At 33.7% G+C, this 24,142-nt stretch overlaps 1 protein-coding gene across 3 annotated transcripts in view; it reads right to left on the bottom strand.

The window, feature by feature from the left end:
* Positions 1-24,142, bottom strand: part of LOC149550633 (putative cyclic nucleotide-gated ion channel 5) — a 334,184-nt gene that overhangs the window by 168,185 nt on the left and 141,857 nt on the right. For all 3 annotated transcript variants that reach the window (XM_089793616.1, XM_089793618.1, XM_089793617.1), the window contains one exon: positions 2,454-2,666. In XM_089793616.1, coding sequence (XP_089649742.1) covers positions 2,454-2,666 — 213 coding nt within the window. The remainder of the gene's footprint in view (positions 1-2,453; positions 2,667-24,142) is intronic.

Raw genomic sequence — 24,142 nt, 5'->3', positions numbered from 1 at the left:
TTAGTGAAATGCATATCTATACGTGATGTCCCCTATATTTGTCCCATCCCCCGCCCTTTGTACCCGCATGGGAGAGGGAAGAGAGGTGTATGTCCAAGATCGTGACTCATTCTTAATTTTAATATTTGATTATCATAATACCTTTCATTATTATTTTATGGTTGATGGTTGACATACTATAGTACATAATCATACTATATTTATATTATAATTATAATTGTAATATATGATAATATTGAGTAATGTTTATAAATAATATTTAATTTACTATCATTAAATATTAAATATTCTATACTATAGTATTCTACAAAATGTTCATGTTGATGCATTTGGTATGTTATATTATTGATATATACAATACATTTTAGTTTTAATAATCATTTAGTATTAGTTACATAAAATATTAAGACCTTATTTATTTATCTTTACTTAGTATTTATTTGTAATATAATTATTAAATATTGCTTATACTTTATATTTCAAGAATTATTTATTACTAAATCTTATTTTAGCGAGGATATCACATGGTATTGTCAAGTTTGGAGCTCACGTTTAGGATGATTTTAGTTGGCTCCCAACTCTATGTGATTAATTAACATATCAATATAATTTTCTGCTTTCCTATAGAAAAATGAAATAATATTAAAAGGAAACATCTGCATGTAAAAGTTGGAAGATATTTCATTTAAAATTATACAGAAATTATTGTTAAAAAAAGGTTATGGGTGTATAAGACAAAAGAAACAAGTAAAGCAAAAAGTAAATAATTGTGATGACATAATTTAATAATATTAATAAAAATAATGGGGTGTAGTCAAGAACCATAAACGTTTGTTAGAGAGATCTCTTATCTAATTAGATGTTAAAAAATAGTAAAGTTCAAAAAAAAATTAAGTTGTATAAAAGAAAAGAAACTAGAAAAAAATATTCTTAAAGAAATATAACTAATGAAAGGTGATTAAAATTACAAATATATCTTCCCCAACTACATCTACAACACGGGATAATTAATTTGATGGCACATGACAATTGAGACATTTGATGTGATATATATTGGAATGGTATCATGTTTTAAAAGCAAGGGGAGCATGTTAGGATAATAGTGGAAAAACAATTGAAATTTAACTGAATATGGATGCCAGTGATAATTTTTTTCAAGAAAAATGGTGCAAGGAAAGGAAACTCAAATGTTGAAATTCTAACAATACTAACTAAATTGAAAGGACCAAGGTAAAAAAATATTGAAATGAAAGGAAAACAATAATCTTTAAAAACTATATCAAAGAAAGATGAAAGGTTTTGTACCTTGGCAAGCAAAACCAAACTGTTCTTACAGTTGGGAGTACTTTAAAATAAAGGAAAAGGCTATTGCAACCAAAAGAAAACTAATCTGCCGATGAAATAAGTTGGACTTAATGTGTATCAATGACTGATTCAATGTTACAGAAATTCCAACCATAAAGTTATTGCTTAGTTACCGGGTTCGGACCCTCCTGCCCAGATTTGGGTCCAAGTTCGCTCCGCAGCAAACCCAGACAAACCAACGGCGAACTTAGGAGGACCCGTGGCAAATCTAGGAGGACCCACAGCAAACCCGAGAGGACCCATGATGAGAACCAAGGAGGATCCGCGGGTTTCTCTTATTTTTTTGTATATATAATGCATACATATATGTATACATGCATTTACTTGAGTACCTCCAGGAAGGCCATCTAGAACTAGGATTAACCAAGGAGGACCCATCTAGAACTAGGAAGGCCATCTAGAACCCGGGAGGACCCATGATGAACCAAGGAGGATCCGTGGGTTTCTCTTTTTTTTGTATATATAATGCATACACACACACACACACACACACTCGCAAACCCACCCACGAACCCAAATGGGAAAAATAAAATACCCGAAGCCATGAACCTGAACCCAAGTCAGCAACTTAGGGTTACTGAATTTTGACAGTCGCACAAGTTTATTCAACTTCATGGACTGACAGAATCATGTGCTCTACAAATTAAAGGAGTTTGAACTGTACCAGAACCATCCTTTTGGAAACGATTTCCCTCAGAAGAAGAAGTTCCAAATATTCTGATAATGGTTCTTAGACATGTCCCTTGGTTTTTAATCCTAGTTCTAGATGGCCTTCCTGGAGGTACTCAAGTGAATGCATGGATATGACAAACATATAATATGCGTCACTACTCTACAATCAATAATTAAACACACAGCTATCTATCATTAAGAGACAAATTAATTAAGAACCGTTTCTGCTTAAATTTGTTCAGCATGTGCAAGCAATGCAAACGAACCAAAATCTGCCATCTTCAAAATGCTCACTATGAAACAGTAAATCCTAATTATTAAAGGCAGACATTTAAATTTTTTAAACTACATAAAAGCTCAACATCAATGGAAACAAATATTAACTTGTCTCATGCCAAACCATTATCGACACTTACATGACTTGCAAGAACATACAGAAGTAAATTGTAAGCAGCCCCTGCCCATGCTGTTTCAGTAAAGACTCCAGCTGTCCTTATCACCTCTGAGAAAAGAGGATATATACGGAAGAATCTGGGAAAATACTGAAAGAAGACAACAAATCGTAAAGCATTCTTGGTATTCAATGCAGCTGATCCTGTCATCTTTGGAATGAATATCCAAATAATTGCCTGTACAACAAATTATTGATTACCATAAAATCCCTCACCAGCATTTGGAAAAAAAATATACAACAGTTTTTATCCAAAGAAATTCATACATAGTAATCGACAAAAAAATAACCAAACTCCAGTTCCCACCAACAGATTCAGTGGATAACCTACTTAAACAAGAAGTCAAAAGCACCAGTAAGGTGACTCTCATTTCTTACCGCCAACAACCAAGGACTGCATAACTAATACACATGCCAGTATTATCACCCTAGTTTGTTCCATGTAGAATGACATGGATGAATGATTTATTTGCATTCTAGTTTGTGCTTGCATCATCTAAACAAATATGCATGCGTACAATTAATTTATATAAGAAATACAAGACAAGATATAGCATTCTCAATGTTTCCTTCCATTTAAATTTCCACCAACAATGAATCATGAATACAATAAGCAAAGCCTAAATATTTAAATGAAAAATCAAATCATATTAGATTTCAATTTTTGAATTTTTGTGGACTAAATAAATTCAATTTTTTTGTCTATGATACTTTATGGCGTGTGTCTATACATAACGAAGTAGCACCGTAACAAAATATACTAATACTTCACTACAGAAAATACAAATGATCAAATTAGATAATCAATCTGAAATTGTCTTTTGTGTTTGACAACATGGGTAGTTAACTTCCAACATTATGCATCTCTCTCCTGGACCAATAGAAAGAGAAATTTGAAATATTAACAATATCCTAGATGAGCACCCATCCATCAATTGATTCCATACTTTATCATTTTGTAAATGTTCTCTGATTTAGCTTCTTACCCTGCAATCTTTTAACTACCTTGATTTTAGTCCTCACATAAAATAAGAAGCTAAATATACAAGATTACCACAAATTAACGTGAAAGGATTCAACAGAAACAAAAAGGATATCCTCTCTCAATGCATTTTGTAAACAGAATGCTATTACATGTGCCTGCTTACTTCTGTTTAACCCTGCAAGCCCAGCATATTCAATGGGTGACCTCTGCAACTAGCATGTAAATCATACAATGAAATGGAGTTCATGTTCTCGGTGCAGATGACATCAGATAACACGATCATACATGATTGCATAAGTGTTCTCAATGACCCAAAGTTGATGACAATATAAATTTAAACCTTAAGTGGGCTGGTCAGTAAAAATTGGAGCTGCCACATTCAGAGCTACAATTTCACAAGGATGCATTTGTACCATTTCTATTGCCCTTCTCTAATCTACTGGCCATCAAAATAATCCAACCATTTGAATAGCTTCCAGTTTGCTGTGTTGTTAACACACATGCCCCACTGCAAATACAGACCTCTCTTTTTTCTCACTTTCTAGCTTAGACTTTTGCCTAGTTGTCCTTAGTTTGACAAGATTTTTAGGGTTTCTCAGTCTTCTCACTCTTAGGGAAACGTGATGTAATATCCCTTACAGGAGCTTCACTTGATTTACCCTCAACCTTCCAACTAGGGTTTGTTTTATGCTTGGTAACAAAATTCTAACTCAGTCTCTTTTCAGTTGATCAATAACAATTATGATTAATTATCAAGGATCCTTCAATTATCTCCCTTCTCCAATCTAGTTCCTAATAATCAATTGCAATATATATTAGTCCCCATCAATTATTCCATATAAATTGTATATCATTCTCTATTGTCTTCAAAGAACTCCATTTGTTGTGATTGATAATAATGGTAAATTCAAACTCCTATTGCATTATTCATGTAGAGATCATTTAATTTTTGTTTGTTCGATATAGAGACCATACTATTGACTATATCTCCTATATAGAGATCAATTCATTCTATATATACTAATGTAGATATGAGATCACTGTGCACATTCCATGCCAACATGAGAGTGTGTTCAATTGGCAATATTACTTCTATGCCGTAGAGTCTTCTTTACATTGACTAGACCATGTACATGTAATTATTATGGTAAAATAATGAATGTGCTATTAAACATAGATCATAAATGATCCATATATACAAGTATACACAAGAATGTTTCTATAACGAACAAAGTGAGAGAAATAGAAACATTCCAAAGAGAGGAAGAGAAACTTTTCATATTGAACAAAAAGAGAATATGGAAACATAGAAGAGGACCATTAGAAATAAAAGTCTACGGAAGAGAGAGAAACAAAAATAGAGAGATTTAACTCTAATACCCTTCCTTAATGATCAATCAAACTTCAAAACAAAAAAATTTGAAAGAAGATCCTCAAAAGGCGTAAAAGGCAGACTCAGGTTGATCAGTTAACTCTATATGTTCTGCAATATTGGCTTGTGGCTGAGACCCTCCCTGCTTCCACTATTCAAAAGCAATGCGAGTTCTGTATTCACGGATCACATGACCAAATTTGTGTCAATAGTTGCACCGGATTTGCTTCTTCTTGGATTTATCACAAGACTAAGTGGACGACTGAGATGGGCCTTTATCCTTGTGGAAGAGTTGGGCTGAAAATGCTTGTTTAGAGGAGGATGAAGGAGAACTGCTACCGAACTGTTGTTTCCAACAGTCCTATTGCAGAAGTTTGGTGCACCAATTAGGAAATTCGAGGTCAACAATAGTTACAATAATGTTAAGCATCTCGATAAAGTACTCATAAGATGGTAGTAGACTTTTCAAACTAATGACCACCATATCCTCTTCCTTCATTGTACGGCCAATGGCCTCAAGCTAATCTCTAATGTCCTTAATCTGTAAAAGATGGTCATGTAAGGACATGTACTCATCCATAATAATAGAGAATTGTTGGTTCTTCAAAAAGAAAGCACTTCTTTTGTCTGATGTCTTGTGGAGATCGTTTAATGTTTTCTAGATCTTTGTGACTATCTTGCCAGACGGCACTTGAGGCAGCTGATCATCAGTAACTAAAAGCTTAATGAGCATAACCACTTCACGATTGCCCTCATCAAACTTCTTGTGAGTAGCATCGTCGGTTGAAGGACATGTCTCAGTATCTAGAACAAGTGCCTCAAGGCGATGGTACTTGAAGATCATCATCATTCTCTACTTCTAGTTGTCATTCTTTTCGTTGAATAGTTGATTGCCTTCCAAGAGAAGCTTGGTGAGAGATACTATGACACATTTTTTATTCAAAAAATCGTGAATATCTTTAAAAGGCACAAATTTCGAGGCAAATTGACAGAAGAACTAGAAAAAATGAAAGGACACCCAAAAGAGAGCTTGAAAAACCCAAAAAGAATCTGAAATTAGATTAAGAATCCACTGGCTCGAAAATTGAGGCATGGAAAACGATGCACCTAGAGAAAATAGAGACCGACCTAGTTGAGATCTGCAAAAACCCACTAAGACTCTGCAAGAGTTTATCAAGATGACAAATAATCTGAGAGTTTTGAAGACAACCCTTAGCCATTTTTGGAAAAACCAAGAAAATTCAAGTTTCACAATAAAAAGGTGGAAAATGAAACTGTTGGCTATAGATCAAACACAAAAGGTTGTAGGAAAACCCTAGATGGCACCAATAGCAATAGATATGCATAAACAAATAGTTCAAAATGCCACTAACAATGGCTACGATTTGCAAAGAAACGAGCAGAAAAATAGTCAAATTGTGGCAATGTGCAAATATAAAGCCACAAAAAGAGGGCAAGATCGTGCCTGAAAAATCGCAACTAGGCAAAGCAGACAAATGTGTCCAAACATACATGAGCTACGTGAAGAACAGGCGCCCAAAAACTCAGGAAAAAAATGACAGCAAAAACGGGTTCTCGACCAAAAAAAAAAGCCCAATGTCAGTACAAAAACCCTAGATGGTTTTTTTTTTTTTTTAATTCAATTCTTGCAAAGAAAAAAAAATTGTAACACACCCAAGCAAAGGATGTTGAAAGAGTCTAAAATTTCATCAAGAACATTAAGATTTTCACAACCTATTTCGCAAAATAACTCTGAAAAAATTTCAATAATGAAATTATTAGTTCAATGAGAACAAATTTCCACAATCCATGATAATTATTAGAAAGAACTTTTGGATTTGATTGTGTCACGATTTTTAGCATCAAAATCTTCACACATTCAAATCCAAAAGTTTTTTCCATTAAAAATTATTAGTTTTTTAAAAGAGTAGCTTTCATACCATATTATGGTTAAATTAAGAATGTGTTACACTAGTATACACAAGAATATTTCTATAACGCACAAAGAGAGAGAAATAGAAACATTCTAAAGAGAGAAAGAGAAATTTTTCATATTGAATAGAGAAAGAAGTTTTCATATTGAATAGAGAGAGAATACACAAGCATAGAAGAGGAGTGACTATTCACAATAGAAGTAAATCTATGAAAGAGAGAAACAAAAATACAAAAATTTAACTCTAATAGTAATATGATATTTTTAGTTTACATGTTCATTTTCTATTGAACCTTGGCTCTATATTTGATGACTTCCGGTGGTTCCCAATACCATGCATTAACTATGTTGTTTAATTATCCCTCTCTCCCTAAATATGGTGTGAGGGCATTCTGTAAAATGTGTGCCCTCTTATATGATGCGTTTGGATTGATGAGCCACATGGACAAGATATCACATATATCCTTTCTTAAACATCTCACACAATCATTGTCAACCGAATTATATAATTGCTCTTCCTTCAATGATTTTGTTCATTACAGAATATCCATTATATTCTGCAAGACTTCCTATATTAAGGTGTCCTCAATAATAAGTTTATGTACTTTGAACCTGTTAATCTTCAAAAAGGCACATAATAGTATGAATGTGAATTCATGCCAACATTATAATTGAAAAAATTAAATATATTTTCGAGTTGGATATATATAGACTATCAAACATCAAGATCTGAAACAGAATCCTAGCCCTTGTTAATATTGACGCCCAACAATTATTCCAAGATGGCATGAATGATGTTGTGATACTTCTCTACTCTGCATTGCGACCATGACTCCATGGAATGAAGCCAATATATAAGTTTGTCGATAATCCACATGTAGTCACCCTCATATAACTACTTCTCATTAGACTAGATTCAATTGATTCCATGTGCGGACCTTGTTTCGTTCCCTTTCAAAACCACTCGTCAATAAGCAACTATAGAAGGTTGTGATCACTTTGCAGTCAACGACAAGTTATAATGTTTAGTCTCAGGTTTGGTAAAATACAAATATGATAGTATTATATTATATTATGTGATGGAAGGGCCTCCTTGGTGTAAGGGCGATCTTGCATCACCCAAAAATATTGTCTAGTTTTTCAATAAGGGCTATCTTTGTGCAAAGTTAATATATCTGGAAATTTACTATATTTAATAAGTTCTTCGCTGAGCTCAATATGCTCCAATTTCTTCCCTAGAGGTTCACTTTGACAATTTCAGTTTGCCAGTAAAGTTTCATTGCAACATCAAGTCTAGTTTTGAAATTATTGAAAAAATCCGATTTTGGAAGGGTGAAAAAAAACTTTGAACTCGGTTTTAAAGGCTTTAGAGGCTTTGAAAGGAGATCAAACCTTGGCTGACCAGCCTTTCTCAAGGCACCGATACAGAACACGTCTTCAGATTTCCGAAACGAGGTTATAACAGCCAATCGGGTCAATACGTCAAGAGTTATGGCCTTCGAAAGTTGCACTACATAGAATAGAAAAATAAAATTCCTTCAAACAATCGTTTGACTCCCAAATTTGTTTGAGGCTTGTTCCAATGTACGAATAAATAAATAATAATACTTTAGGGATAGTTGGCCTCAAAGTTTAGGTTTTGAATTTCTAGAACCTTCTCAAGCAGTTAAAATTCCCCTATATAAATAAGGTTGTAAGGTTATCTAGGGCAATTCTCATGGTGTATATGGTGGCTCTAGCTTGCAGATAATGGTGATGAAAATGACCATGTGATTGTAGCATGTCATATTTTTTGAAGATTCTAATATCATTTTAGTAAAGATAATAGAAAACAAGTTTCATTAACTTGCAATTGCTCAATTCTAGCAATTTGTGTTTTATTTCTCAATTTTGTTGCAGAGTGTTAATAAGGAGAGCACCCTACATCATTATGTATTATTATATTATAATTATATAGTAAATAGTATATATATATATATATATATATATATATATATTATACTATATAATTATATAGTATATATAAATATTATATTATATAATTATATATTAATATATATGAACATTTTTGAATTTTTGAAATATGGTCGTCCAAAGAATGGTTTTGTAATTGGAGGAAGTTCTATCTCCAAATTGTAAGTAGGGCACTTATATATCATTGATATGGGTACCATTGTAAATATCAATGCTTTATTTTTTTGTATTTAGTGACAATTCCTGGTTTTCTTACTGATTCTTTCCCAGTTGAGTTTTTGAGTCAGTTTTTATTTAATAAATATATTTAGTGGCTTGTCCACTTTTGCCCAAAAAAAAAGGTATATATATATATATATATGAACATTATAATATTTATTTATATATTATTATCTATGAGTATTATATTATATATTAATATATATCAACATTAATATTTTTTTTGATAAGTAATAGGCCATGGCAAGTCTATATTATTAATTAAACCTATTTTACAACCTGACTCACTAAGGGCACCATTAGATTGAGCCAAGTGGAAAAAATCTCATATCTTGCCCAAACATGTTTTACAAGCATCTCATTTTGTAAATACAAGGAATTTTTTAAGATTACATTTCCTCATAATACATGTTGTGGCAATATAATAGAATACAAGTTAGTTACACTACTGATTCTTCTTCTATCCATAAACTATCAATTCTTCATGGTTATCTTCTAAGCTCTTATCCTATTGGCTTCCTACGGTCATTATAATATTAATATCAATATTATATACTATAATATTAATATTATATATTATTATCACATATATAATTTAGCCTATGTGATGATAATATTGTATTATCTATATTATATTATTATTACATATTATTGATAAATTAAATAACATATTAGTTATAATTTTATGTGTGATTTTGATATTTGATATTTTAATTAGTATTGATTATCAAATCTTTTTATGTTCAAATTTAATTGATCTTCATTATCACAATTTTGTCTATTATTTTTCAAGATTGTTGCAAGTGTGATGGCATTGCATGTTATGTATTTTCCAAAAGACAACGATCTCTTATTTATATTGAGAATAAGTCATGAAGAGACATGTCCCTTCATGGGACATGTCTATTTGTTAAATAGCTAATTAATATAATAACAAATTTAATCATAGTTTTATCTATATATATATATCATTATTATATTATTTTTTTCTCGTATAACAATAAACGTATATCTCATATATAATTATATATAGCTTTATCTGAGAAAAGCTACTAGATATCAATACTCCCTCTTAGCTAGAGAGGATAAACACAAGACAAATATTACACCATAGGTAATATTAGGAATGACAAATTTTAAAGATATCTTTGATCAAAAGATATCCACCATTTTGATATCATGAGTATTGGCCTCCAGAATATCAACATATGATATTCACCCAATACTTTGACTAATTGCCTGCAAAATACCAACATATGCTATTCACCAAGTATTCAATAAGGTTAGATATCACATATGATATCGAAAGTATTGTTCTCTAGAATATCAACACATGATATTCACCAAGTACTCAATAAGGTAATGGCCTGCAAAATATCAACATATGATATTCATCAAATACCTATTATATCTCTATATAAACAACTCATAGACCATCAAATGAATGATATCTAACACTTAATTGTTGATTTACGAGATAATAGTTCATTGTGATATGTTTCAGCGTTTACATAAAATGTATATCATGACTTAAGTTATTGTAAGATCATCACCTTCAAATAACTTTTGCAAATACAAGTGATGATCATTTGGAAGTCATCATTTCCTCATGATGTACATAGGGGTAGGCCTATTAAATCATGCAGTAACACGCATAATACCAAAAGTTTACATCAAGTCAAAACTCCCTCTCATTCTAATATGATCAAAATCTTCAAAGATCAACTGAAACATATCCTCTATCTGCTCCTGCAAACGGATGTGTCAAACTCCCTCTAAACATCAATCTTTTGAGCTCCTTTACTTTTGAAGTATCAGGCTATATTGTTCTGTTTTCCCTTCTTTCACAACCCTACTATTGATTATTTACCAGAGACGCTAATGGAGGTGACCGTACACTAGTGTTGATGGTAGAACCTGTTGTACAGTGGCAATATGATACTATTATCAAGGGTCGTATGGTATGGGAGTATGACCGTACGGTGTTGGTAATGGAGCACAGATGATGTACAGTGAGGGGGACAAGTGAATGCAAGCCTATGAGGCTGTACGACATTATAGTGAGTCACATAGGATGGGCCGTATGGTATGGGCTGTACAGGATGGGTCGTACAATGTTACTACGAAATGATTGTGTGCCAATCCAGAGTCTATATGTTCGTGTAGTTGTGCGGAAGAAGACATGGGGGTAGTGGAAGTGAGTTTGAACAATACAACCATGAACAAGATGAAATCCAAATAATGAAAATTGAACACAAGTATATTCAATTAATATTCATAGATAAATGGTGCTCCAATTTGCCAGATCCAAGCGAAGTGTTACAGGCGATGGAATAGGGTGAGGGTTGAATCCCACTGAAATCGGACAAACCAAATAGGGAAGGTCTTTCACTTCCAAAATGGCAAACAACAAAGAACTCCAACAAGAATTCGCAATACATAGAAAATAATAAAAAATGCATACCTACGACTACTTACAAGCTGTGCTTAAATACCCATCAAGGAAAACCTTTTCAAGGGTGTACAAAGATAGCTGACGGCAACACTTACCATCGGAAACTAAAATAAAAATAGGTCCAAGATATATTAAATCAACCAAAACCACAAATACAAATATTAACTTGGGCCCCATATTAATTAATTAAAGTAACTAATTAAAGGTCCTTTTATTATATTATTTAAATCCTCGAACCAGTTAATTTATTTATTTATTTTAATTATTACATCCAATTTTAGGGACATGAAAAATCCTCATTGCCCAAAGATTGTTTGCCCTCAAGCAATCCGTCATCAGACAAAATGCCAATAGCTCCAGGATCCCAAATCAAATGCACAAGCAAGACAAGTGAAACGGCATCAATCCTTTGCAACACCACATTGTCGTCAAACTTTCGCTGCACCACTCTAATATAAATATTGTCTTGTCCTAAGTCACCAAGATCCCAAACTTGAAATTCATCTATGTAATCCATCATGATTGTCGTTGCGTAATAGACTTCATAATCAGCCAACTATAAAGATTGCTCCTGCAAATAATCCTCGATCAAATCTGCATCACCAGGAGGCTGAACAACTACCGATAGAAATTTCTTATTCAGAGGGTCGTTGGTAGAACCCAAATTTCCATCAAGTTGATCATCGAGCATTGGTCCAATTGTATTTGTGCAAGTACCTTCTTCCAGAATTTCCTTCATCTTGGTCTCAGGTACCAAGCAGATTATGTCTTTGCGGTAAATGATTTCGCCAACTACCTGGTATCTGTCATCTTGTACTTGACCATCCAACAGTTGGCATGCAAAAGTATTCTTGGAGTATTTGACAAACAGATGTGCCCTCCAATCAGCTGGAAAATGAGCCATAGTGTAATCCAAGTCAAAGCTCTCCATTCTCCCAACAGGCTAGCAGAATCACAAGCTCTAATATCATTGTAATGTTCTATTTTCCCTTCTTTCACAACCCTACTATTGATTATTTACCAGAGATGCTAATGGAAGTGACAGTACGCTAGTGTTGATGGTAAAACCTATTGTACGGTGGCAATATGATACTATTATGAAGGGTCGTACAGTATGGGAGTATGACCGTATGGTGTTGGTAATAGAGCACAGATGATGTATGATGAGTGGGACAAGTGAATGCAAGCCTGTGAGGCCGTACGGTATTACAGTGAGTCATTAGGATGGGTTGTACAATATGGCTTGTACAAGATGGGTCGTATGGTGTTACTGCGAAATGATTGTGTGCCAATCCAGAGTTTGTACGTTCGTCTAGTTGTACAGAAGAAGACGTGGGGGTAGTGGAAGTGAGTTTGAACAATACAACCATGAACAAGATGAAATCCAAATAATGAAAATTGAACGCAGGTATATTCAATTAATATTCGTAGATAGATGGGGCTCCAATTTGCCAGATCCAAGTGAAAAGTTACAGGCAACGAAATAGGGTGAGGGTTGAATCCCACCGAAATCGAACAAACCAAATAGGGAAGGTCTTTCACTTCCAAAATGGTGAACAACAGAGATCCAACAGGAATTCGTAGTACATAGAAAATAATCCAAAATGCATACCTACAACTACCTACAAGCCGTGCTTAAATACCTGTCAGGGAAAACCTTTCCGAGGGTGTACAAGGATAGCCAATGACAACACTTACCAACGGAAACTAAAATAAAAATAGGTCCAAGATATATCAAATCAATCGGAACCACAAATACAAATATGACTTGGGCCCCATATTAATTAATTAAAGCAACTAATTAAAGGTCCTTTTATTATATTATTTAAATCCTGGGACCAGTTAATTAATTAATTTAATTTAATTATTACATTCAAATTTGGGGACATGACACAAGCTCACTCTGAATCTGATATCAATCTCCCTCTTCTTGCAAATACATTCTCAAAGTAAAAGATCAAGACAAATAGCTCTTATAGTATGTATTGAAAGAAAAATAACAAAGAGACTGCAATGAATAGATAAATGTAGTACTCATGGAAAATTATTCATTGCACATCATAGACTATGATGCAATCATTTATACTTCGATTCGTCCTCTTGATGCTAATATCAATACTCCAATTGATAGTATTTAACCTATGCTTCACACTTTAGACAAAATATATTCTATCTTAGCTCACATCACTATATCTGGTTATACATAAAGTGCATCTTATATTGAGTCGTTTGATGACTTGTATAGACTTGGGCATCATCGACCCAAATTCTAATTCAATGTCGATGTCATAGATTAATGGGTCAAGCCAACCATTGGTCTCTAATATTTTTTTGCTAGTCCTTTTCCTAAGAGTTTATGTATTTTATCCTTCCAATGCATGCGAATTTGTTGATAACCATTATCCTATTTGCTCATTTCCATATGTAATGCATCGGCTCTATTAGGTATCTCTTTGTAATAACACATATAAAGTCCTATCTTGATATAGATATTATTATCCTTTGCATTGCATTGATCATAGCTATAAATTCTTTAACTTTGTACTTTTTACATGGGCTACTTTTTATACCCACTTGTTGGGCAATAGGACCCTAGTACCCATGTCATGTACATGGTTCAGTTATTGTCTTCTCGGGGGGTTTACCAATACACAGTCCCTCTTTTCATACATATTTTCATGCCCATTTAGATGTTTGACGGGACCCATGCAATGGTTGGTTTGAGACAATAAGGTCGCCCTCCTTTAACTATGATATCGAGAAAGAACCAATCGTGTGGGAACCTTGGTTACAAGATAGAAATATTTATTTATTCCTTCTATCATCTTCGATGGGTCGGAGTCATGGGCATGGGTCTAAGTTGCGGCATGTTAACTACAATCATATTGATTAATCTGACTTGACTCTTTATATAATATTCAACCATTACATTCCCCAAAGATAAAGGGCTCCACTATAGCTAACATGAAATTCCAATGCCTTTGTTGTCATGTTTTCTTTGCAGCAATATTGCTTTACACTAGAATGCTTCTGCGCCATTCAATGTCCATATATAAGTAGATCACTAGAGCCTACTATAGTTGATGGTAGGATACAAAGTTTGTATAATTTCTACTCTTTGCCAATCCACAATTCATTCTGTGATGGAGTGCAGAGGTGTGGTGTTGAGTGTTTTCGATAGCCATATAAGCTTGCATATCCTAATTCCATTGGCAGTTTCTCGTTTGTTGTTCATTGTTTGCCAGTTGCAATTTAACATCGGTTTTGCACAGGTGGTATTGGACAATGGTATAGTAAGGTTGACATTATCGAAATGTTACATCCCAATTTTGGCCCAATTTTGAATGCTCCTTTATAATGTTTGTTACAATTTCAAGTTCATCGAGGACGATGAAAAACAAAGGAAATGGCATGTCACATCCCAATTTTCAACCCAATTTAAAATGTTCATATAGCCGTTGAGGTTCACATGAAGTCAATTGACAGTTAAATTTGTTATAATCCTGCGAAGTGGTAAGATGGTTAGTCGTTATAATTTCATATGAAAATAACATACTAGTTGATTATTCATCATGAATTCATGGAATTGAAAAGGCGGTTAGCTGTTATGATCATTTATAATTAATAACTTGTTATGATAATATGATTTAACTATGGAGAATTTCCTTCTAGGGAGCACGTCGAAGGGGTGGAAGCATTGTCAAAAAAGAATTGGGCATAGGAGCATCACCATCACTGGACAAATGGGTATGAATCATGAATCACCATGGTTGAAGACTTAGCGATTGCATAACAAGATACACACATTAGACGCACATGAGCTATTAAATAAATATTTAAAATATTAATCATTTTAACTTAATTAATGTGTACCTCAAATGGCTTTTGGTTGACTTTTCCACCACATCATTATAATACATATTTGTGTACGTACACAGATATAAATTAAAGGTGACATCATAATATTATTTTTATACAAGATTTTATCTATTTAATACGTACATTTAAGTGCATGTACAAGAAGATAAAATAAATCTTCCAAGATAAAGCACGTATTTAGAAATACATATTTAAAAGGTACGACCTTGGATAAACATTACTATGTGCCAATCTTATAAATGCATCTACGTGCAAATAGATAAATATATTATAATTTGACCTTGATTCATATCCTTTGAGTTCTTTTCCTTATTTAATTAAATTCTTTACTTAAAACTGAAATGTACATTTGGCATTTGATTCCTGATGGATCAATAATACAAATCTTTTTAAAAACCGATCATGAGTTATGGCTAACGATCTTGGGAGAAGCCTAGTCTCATTCCTCACGAGATATCCTTCTGCAGTTTTCCTTACGATCTATAATCCCTACAAATTTCCTTTCGTTCTTTCCTTGCATATTTTTCTGCCACAATAATTCTCATTTCGTCTATACTCTTGCTAAATACGTGATTGGAATCACACCAAGATTGCATTCAAATTTCTTTTCGTGAAGGTGTTGGCTGATAGCATCCAACCAAGATTCATATTACTTTCCAATTTCACCAGGTTATGTAGTTGCCTCCCCATATCCCAAAGATTATAATATGTATTTATCAGATACTACTACATTGTAATTACAGCAGTAAGATACAGTTCCAGAATATGTTGTACTTCAACCTTGTTTTAGATATCGGAAAAGTCCCTCTTTAGAACAAAAAATTTATGATGAGTCAAGATCAAATATCTATGACATGATATCATATCTTTATTCTACCAATTGAATGTCAAAATCAAATGGTATTTATTATACAAGTCTTAAGATTATATTTCTCAGGTCACAAAATTGTGATATGCTGAAAACATGTAATATTCCTTTATCAGTTGAGGATCAATGAAAACAGCTGGTTTCTCTGAGATCCAAACACCTAGGACTCACCCGGTTATATGGCCAAGGAAAAGGGTGAAGCGGTGAGATTTGCAATAACATGAAAATTGAATCAGAAGTGACATAACAAATATATATATTATTCTTAAAAGGAACATTTAATAGCTCTTGCATGTTCAATTCATTCTCTGTTGTCAAGTCGAGTGGTGTGTTTAAGTACCAGGATGCTCAGTGGCTGACAAGGTGTTCCATGTCTATTCTGGGTAGGGAGAGTCTTTCTAATTACATAAAGTGCGGGGATATGTATAAGGTCCATGGTTGGGTGGTTAAGCCCCTAACAATGTTTCCCCTCTCCACGAGATGTCAAGACGTGCATCAGATAAAGATAAGAATTCAAACATTTATTATTAACAAGTATTTTTACTTTTATGATATTTATACAAGTAGAAGATATGATGGATTAATTTATATAGTTGACTTTAGTTATTTCCTTTAATGAAAGCAACCTTTCTCGTCAATATAATTGGTAACCATTTAGATCGGTTGACCTTCCAACTGAATATGGAATATATCTATAGGATTGTTATTTCAATCTTTCATTTATGAAAATAATGAACATGAGCATATCTTCTAATCTTATGTTATTGCCATAGTTAGCAATAGGAAGAAAAAGAATGAAACAAAGGTATCCGACACCCCCAAATGATATAGTGGTATTCAATGTCCTAAATGATACAGTGACATCTGATGCCCTAAATAATATAGTGGTATCTCACGTCCCAAATGATACAGTAGTATCTGATACCCTAAATGATCCAATGGTAATTGATGCCCTAATTAACACGGTGGTATGCGATGCCCTAAATGATCCAATGATAATATATGCCTTAATTGATACAACGCTACGTGATGCCCTAATTGATATAGTTGTATTTGATGGTAATCGTCATTTGATTTTGATATAATGGTATTTGATGGTAATCGTCATTTGATTTTGATATAGTGGTATTTGATGATAATTGTCATTTGATATTGATATAGTGGTATTTAATGGTAATCGTGATTTGATATTGATATAGTGGTATTTGATGGTAATCATCATTTGATATTGATATAGTGGTATTTGATAGTAATCGTCATTTGATCCTAAGTGGTATTTGTGGACTAACCTGGGCGTTTGCAGAAGCATCCCTAGATTGATTTCGGTTTCGAATTCCATAACATGTAGATTTTAATTTCCAAAGCAAATGCATTGATGGTGTTTTCAATTGTTAGTTATGAAATTTCCGTTTAACTGAATGTAACCATTATTCTCATTCACTTAAACATAACTAATATAATTGTCTTCCTATGAAAATGAAGTATAGTTGTATTTCTTTAATATGTTAGTTGTTAGTTAACACCTGGGAAAAAGTGGTTGTTACACGAAACCAGAAGGATGCATGACTAACATTCAATATGGCAGTATAAACAATTTAATAAAGACCATCAATTTGAAAAGACAAAGGGTACATCAATTTCATCATCTTTATTTTGTTATGTTGTATATCCATGTCCTGGGCATGAAGATTGGGCACTACTTGTACACTGCATTTTCTTCTATTCCAAACTTCATTGTCTTCTTATCCCCGACCTTAGTTTCATTTCACTTATTTCTTCTATACATTTACAGCCTTGCTTTGATACTGTGTTAGTTTTTCATGATCACTGCAAGTGTAAAGGCACTGCCTATTAAGGTATGTATTTTTCAAATGACAACACTCTTATTTATATTTAGAATAAGTCATGAAGTGTAGTGTCCCCAGTTTTAGCAAGTTCCTGCAATTGGCCAAGTTAGTTCAGCATAGCGACCCTCATGAGCTGACAGGGCGTTTTGAGGGGTCTCTGTTATGGATTTACTATTTTTAGTAAGTCTATTTTTAGTAGTTGCTATTATTGGCAGTGCAGTGGGTAGCTTGGTAGTTGATCGTCACCTACGGTTAATCAGGTTAATAATTGCATGAGCTCTTATTTATTCATTATTTATTGAGTTGCATTATTATAATAATGTTTATATTATTATAATAATGACTTTAAGAGATTTTTTTAAAAAGCAAGTTGGAAAGTTTCTAGTGTTGAGTTCTTTTGGGAAACTTCCATGTTTTCTGAAGTGGAATTTTATGGAAACTTTTGCAAACGAAAGGTTATAAATAAGAGCTCATTTCATTGGGAAAGACATGTTGGATTACATTTTTTTTTATGCCGTTGTGGTTGTTTTTCCTGATTTCTGAATTGTATGCCTTTGCTGAATTATAAGGGTTTCTGAGAATTGTCTAGAGTCACTGCTGATGTATAGTGATTTCATTGTTCAAATCTCCTACTGTGAATCTTGTGGCTTGGAGATTTAGAAGGTGTAGGCTTACAATTTACTGCTGAGAGTCTACATTTGTTTTGCTGAACGAATTGATCCCTGGAAGCTGTGAATTTCATTAAGTGTTTGCAGACGTGGCTGGAAGTAAGACGTGTTTCCTGGAAGTAAGCAAACAGCATCATCGGGAAGGTCATTCAGCCTCTATACCTTGCATTTGAGTCATGGCAGCCTGGAGAAGCTAACGTACCTTTGCTAAGGCCTGCGGTTTATTGATTGGTCACGTGTTCAGCAGTCCATAGCCGTGGGTGAGTGTGAGAAAGATTTCTCCAGATGGCAGCTGATTGAGGTGCTGGGGGAAAACATCACCATTACTGCTGGAGGTGACTTGGCATCCCCATCTCAGCTGCAAACAGATACAAGAGAGACGGCCATTACCACAAAAATCCAATTCAGGGCCTGTTGTTAATTGTTTATACTGCTGCAAGGAGGATGGTTGTCACTATGCTATTCTGGAGCTGCATCTAGTGTGCTTGCTGTTGGAGTTTATTGGGACTCTAGGCATGTAAGGTAACTAGAGATTGGTGGCTCAACTACCTGCAAAAATCGAGCTTATACATTGCTCATGTGTGGACTGCATTGGAGTAATACCAGATGTGGTTACTGGCAGCCAATTGGAAGAAGGATCAGGTATATGTTATTGGACTGGGAGAAACAGTTTTCAGCATGCATTCTTGGGCTGTGAAATCGAGCTACAGGTTCTGAAATATTTAGTTGTAATCTGCCCTTACTACAACACATACAAGTCTTTTCAATTTAATAAATTACAAGCATTGTTTTGAAAAGGTTTATACTTTTGCAATTTATGGTCTCAATAGTTATAAATTTCAAACTATCAAAAGAGCAGATAATCAAAAAATTAGAAAACTTTGAAACAATAATCTGTTCATCAAGATTTGAATTGAGAGCCGGCTAGGGGTTTTTACATGAAGAGACATGTCCCTTCGTGGGACATGTCTATTCGTTAAATAGATAATTAATATAATAACAAATATATATATATATATAACAATAAACTTATAGCTCAAATATAATGAACACATATATAAATTATATCTCATACATAATTATATATAGGTTTATCCAACAAAAGCTACCAAACATCAACATCATCTTTTAGAGATTCCACAAAACAAGGCAAGGAAATCATAAAAGGGCTTCAAACAAAGGCACGTGACAATTAGGATGAGAGTGCATAATTCAATTCATGAAGTATAGATTTTGTCCCTGGTAGGGGTAACTTTGAAACTAGAATGAATAAGTCAAGTCAGGAATTCCTAGGTTGAGATGTCGAATGTAAGAAATTTTCCAAGGATTGAATGTCAAGGACAAAATCCATGTTTAAGGTGGATTTCCCTTAAGCAGATTGGAAATCCACCTCTAGGTTAGGGTTGCCCTTCAATCCTAACATAAGTCGAGTTTCCCCTCCCAAAATCTGAATTAATATAGTGATATAAGTTGAGTTTCCCCTTACAAATTTGGGAATAAAGATGATGATTGTTGGGAAATCAATGTTTGAAGTATAAAACTTGAATTGGAATGTGGATGTCCTTGTTTGAATTGCAAGATCCATGACAACCTTAAAGGATGAGAGATGCAGTGAGATCAGGAATATTTACTTCATATCTATGGAGCTGAAAAGTTTTGAAAATTAGAATAGTCAATGAAGAAATTCCAAGAGTAAAATGTGGAATTCCAGACTTGAAATGAGAGTAGTAAACGCAAAATTCCAAGCTTAAGAAAGGGGTAAATCAAAGACAAATATTAAAATCCTTTGATAAAGTTTAAATTCCATGAAAACCCTTGACTAGGTTAATTTTTCACTTCATAATCCAGCTCAAAGGTGACGTTGCACTTCATAATCACACTCAAAGGCAACATTACACTTCATACTCTGGCTCAAAGGCGGCGTTACACTTCATAATCCAGCTCAAGGTCTATGTTTTCCAAGGTACTCTAGCTTTGGAGGCATGTTTTCACTTTTAGTCCTTAACAGAGGTAAGAATTTATTTTTTAAATCTTGAGTGAGAAAAGGAATTTCCAAAAATACTTTATTGATATAGGAATTTCAGAATTAAAAAATAAACATCTTCAAGGGATTAGTGAATAGCTGGATTGAAACAAAGAAGCGAGAAAACTTTGAAGAGAAGAAATGCAAGTTCTAAAAGGCGAGGCAAATCTTTAGGGATTAATGAATGGCGAACTTGAACGAAAGAAGGAATAGAACTTTGACGAGGAACAAAATAAAGAAGAAAACTTCGAAGAGAGAAAATGCAAGTTTTAGAAGACAAGTCAAAGGATTATAGGGTCAGCTATCATTAATCATGTTGCAAATTCTAGATAGAGCACCATATATAGAACATCAAAAAGCATCATTTCAATCATATTCAATGTAAATTAAACCAGATTAAAGGTTAATTTTCCATCAGAAGAGAGTTAAATCAGAATTGAAGTGCAGATTTAAGGGACCATAAGGGCGAATTAAATCATCTTAAGCAATATTGTCATTTAAAGCGAATTTCAAGGCAAAATTCCTAGCAAGATGTGAAATGAGATCAGATTTAAAAGCAAATTCCATCCGCGAACTAAGCATTTTCCAGATTTATATCAAGCATTGCAAAAGACTTCCAAGTGCATTTTCAGGATTTCTGAAGAATGTCATATTTCTCCAAGTATCCAATTCTAGATCTTGAAATCCATATCCAAAATCCAATTCAAGATTGAAATTCCAATCCAAGATCAAAGATTTCCAGTACATGATTCCCCTTGAAGAATTTTTCTTCTTGTGAAAATTCTTTTTTTAATTTCTTCAAAATTCTATTGCATTCTATTTTTCACTCGTAACTTTGATTCCAGATATCTGTTTTCTTTGCAAAGCAAAGGAAGATTTTGCAAATCAAGTCATGCAAGCAAGTGGGAAGACGAAGACCCAAAATGCAAAGCAAGACAACAATGTGAGGAAAAACAATATTCACACTTTGAGAAGGAACTGAACATCAAGTCGTACAAGGCAGCAGATTGCTCTACAAATGAAGGAAACTACAACTAACTTGGGTTTCCTTGTAAATCCAAGATCATAAAGGACTTAAAAACACAGTGTAAGAAAGTATCCAAGATATAAGGGCATTAAAGATGACATCCAGGCAGAAATATTCCAAAAAACACAAAGTATTAGCATGAAGATGAAGCCCATTCATGCAAATGATGCACTTTGGGAATTTGAACCATCAAAATCAGTCAAAAACCTAGACCAAAGAATATTGAGTATCAAGAGATATCACTCAAGATGCAATGACTTCTTTGTGATGAAGGACGTAAGTTTACAAGATATGCAAGTTGAGGTTATACCTACTCATCTCCAACCAAACAATTCAAGGTCAACATGTCCAGATTGAACCTGAATTATCAACAAGTGGGTATGTAAATTGTGCTAATAGGGTTGTGATAATCTCCATTGGTCCTTTTCCTCAAAAGGATATGTACTTAAAGAAACATAATTTATAATTGAATGGAACTAAATGTATGCAGATGGTACGTGTAAGTGACTTTAGGGTTTCTTTGAATTATCTCATCCATCAATTTCGAATCAATCCAGCCCTTTCATATGTATTCAAGAAGTTTTCATGAAAAGTTGAGCCTTGTCATATCTATTTTGTAATCTATTGTAAATATTAGAATGTTTCTAATATTTAGTTAGCTGTTAGCTAGAATAGAAAGTTTCTATTCTTACAATCGTTTCCAAAAGAAACATTGTTTACTCATTTGTATATATTGATCTATTGATCATTGTGAATAGCAAGCATGTATTTTACCAATTACTTTGTAATATGCTATTAGAGCAAATACTCAAAAAACCTTCCCATTTTTTTAAAAAAATTGAATGAAAATTGTTCAGTTTTTTTTGGAACACGAATTTTTTTCCATGCATACTTTTTAGGGTTGTGATTTGAAAAACCAAAATAGGGTTTTTTCTGTGCATCATTCTCTTCATTGCTGGGTGTCTTTCTCTTCATTGTCGAGCATCATTTTTTCCTGCCCGGTTCCTATGTCTTTTGTCTGGTTCAAGCATGCGGCCTTTTGGTCCTCTATCTTCATGGCCTCTCTTATGCCAATATGCATCTATATTGACGACGTTCCTAGGCCATGATCTGTAATTTTTTGGGCAACTATCAACTTAAGCCATCTTTTCAAAAATGTGGTTTTTTTTTCTGATTTTCGACCCTCTTCATGGTTTTTTTTGGTCTATTACAAGCATCTAGGGTTTTTTACGAACCTTTGTAGTTAATCCGCGACCACTAACTACAATATTTTCCTATAAACTGCCTTTTTTAAAGCCTTTTTCAACCTAGGCCAATTTTTTTGAAATCCTCATTTCATTTACCGGATCAATAAAATTTACAAGATTCTTGATGGGTTTTTCAAGAGCTCATCTAGGTTGTCCATTTTTTCTAGGTGCCTTGATTTTTGTGCCTCAATTTTCGAGCTAGCAAATCCAAAATCAAACATCATATTCTAATTGGGTTTTTCAAGCTCTCTTCTGGGTACCTCTTCATTTTTTCTGGGTCTTTCGAAATTTTGCCTCAAAGTACATTCCTTTACAGATTTCAACGCTTTTTCACTAGAAAACGTGCTATGGCCTCCAGTTGATTATACTACATACAGGAAACTAGTAGGAAGCCTCATCTACCTCTATTCTACTAGACCTAATATCAACGTCACAGTCAGCTAGATCTCATGCTTCACAACAACTCCCAAGGTTGATCATTGGATGGCACCAAAACATGTGCTTCGTTCTATGAAGGGCACTACAACTTATGGACTTCTTTACTCTCGAAGCTCTAATTCTAAACTCAATCGGTTCACAGATTCAGATTGGGCAGGTTTTGTTGACAATAAAAAGCCAACATCTGGATATGTGTTTACTTTGGGATCCGGTGCCATCACATGGATCAGTAAGAAGCAGTAGGCAGTTCCTCTGTACTCTACAGAGGTTGAATACAGAGGGACAGTTAAGGCAGGTTGTGAAGTTGTTTGGCTTCGTCAAACGCTTGGGGATATGTAGATATGGACCAACCACTTTGTTGATAACGAAAGCATTATCAAGTTAGCACGAAATCCAATCTTCCATGAATGAACCAAGCATGCGGATGTTCACTGTCACTACCTATTGAAGCTGGTTGAAGACATGATAATAGACTTGCAGTATGTTCCTACAGTAGATCAAACTGCAAACACCAAGCCTCTTGGTCCAAATATATCTATCAAATTCAGAGGACAGCGTGGTGTATTGGATAGATTAACCATCAAGGGAGGGTATTACGATGATAGATAGCTTCTATTATTATTTAATGGTTATCTATTTTATACTCTATTGTAAATTTTAGAATGTTTCTAATATTTAGTTAGTTGTTAGCTCGAATAGAAAGTTTATATTCTTTATGA

The sequence above is a fragment of the Cupressus sempervirens genome, chromosome 7 (assembly GCF_028749045.1).
Source record: "Cupressus sempervirens isolate cs-2001-9-10 chromosome 7, ASM2874904v1, whole genome shotgun sequence".
In the NCBI taxonomy this organism is placed as follows: Eukaryota; Viridiplantae; Streptophyta; class Pinopsida; order Cupressales; family Cupressaceae; genus Cupressus; species Cupressus sempervirens.
Note: the sequence above shows the minus strand (reverse complement) of the source record. Positions and strands in the feature narration are given on the sequence as shown.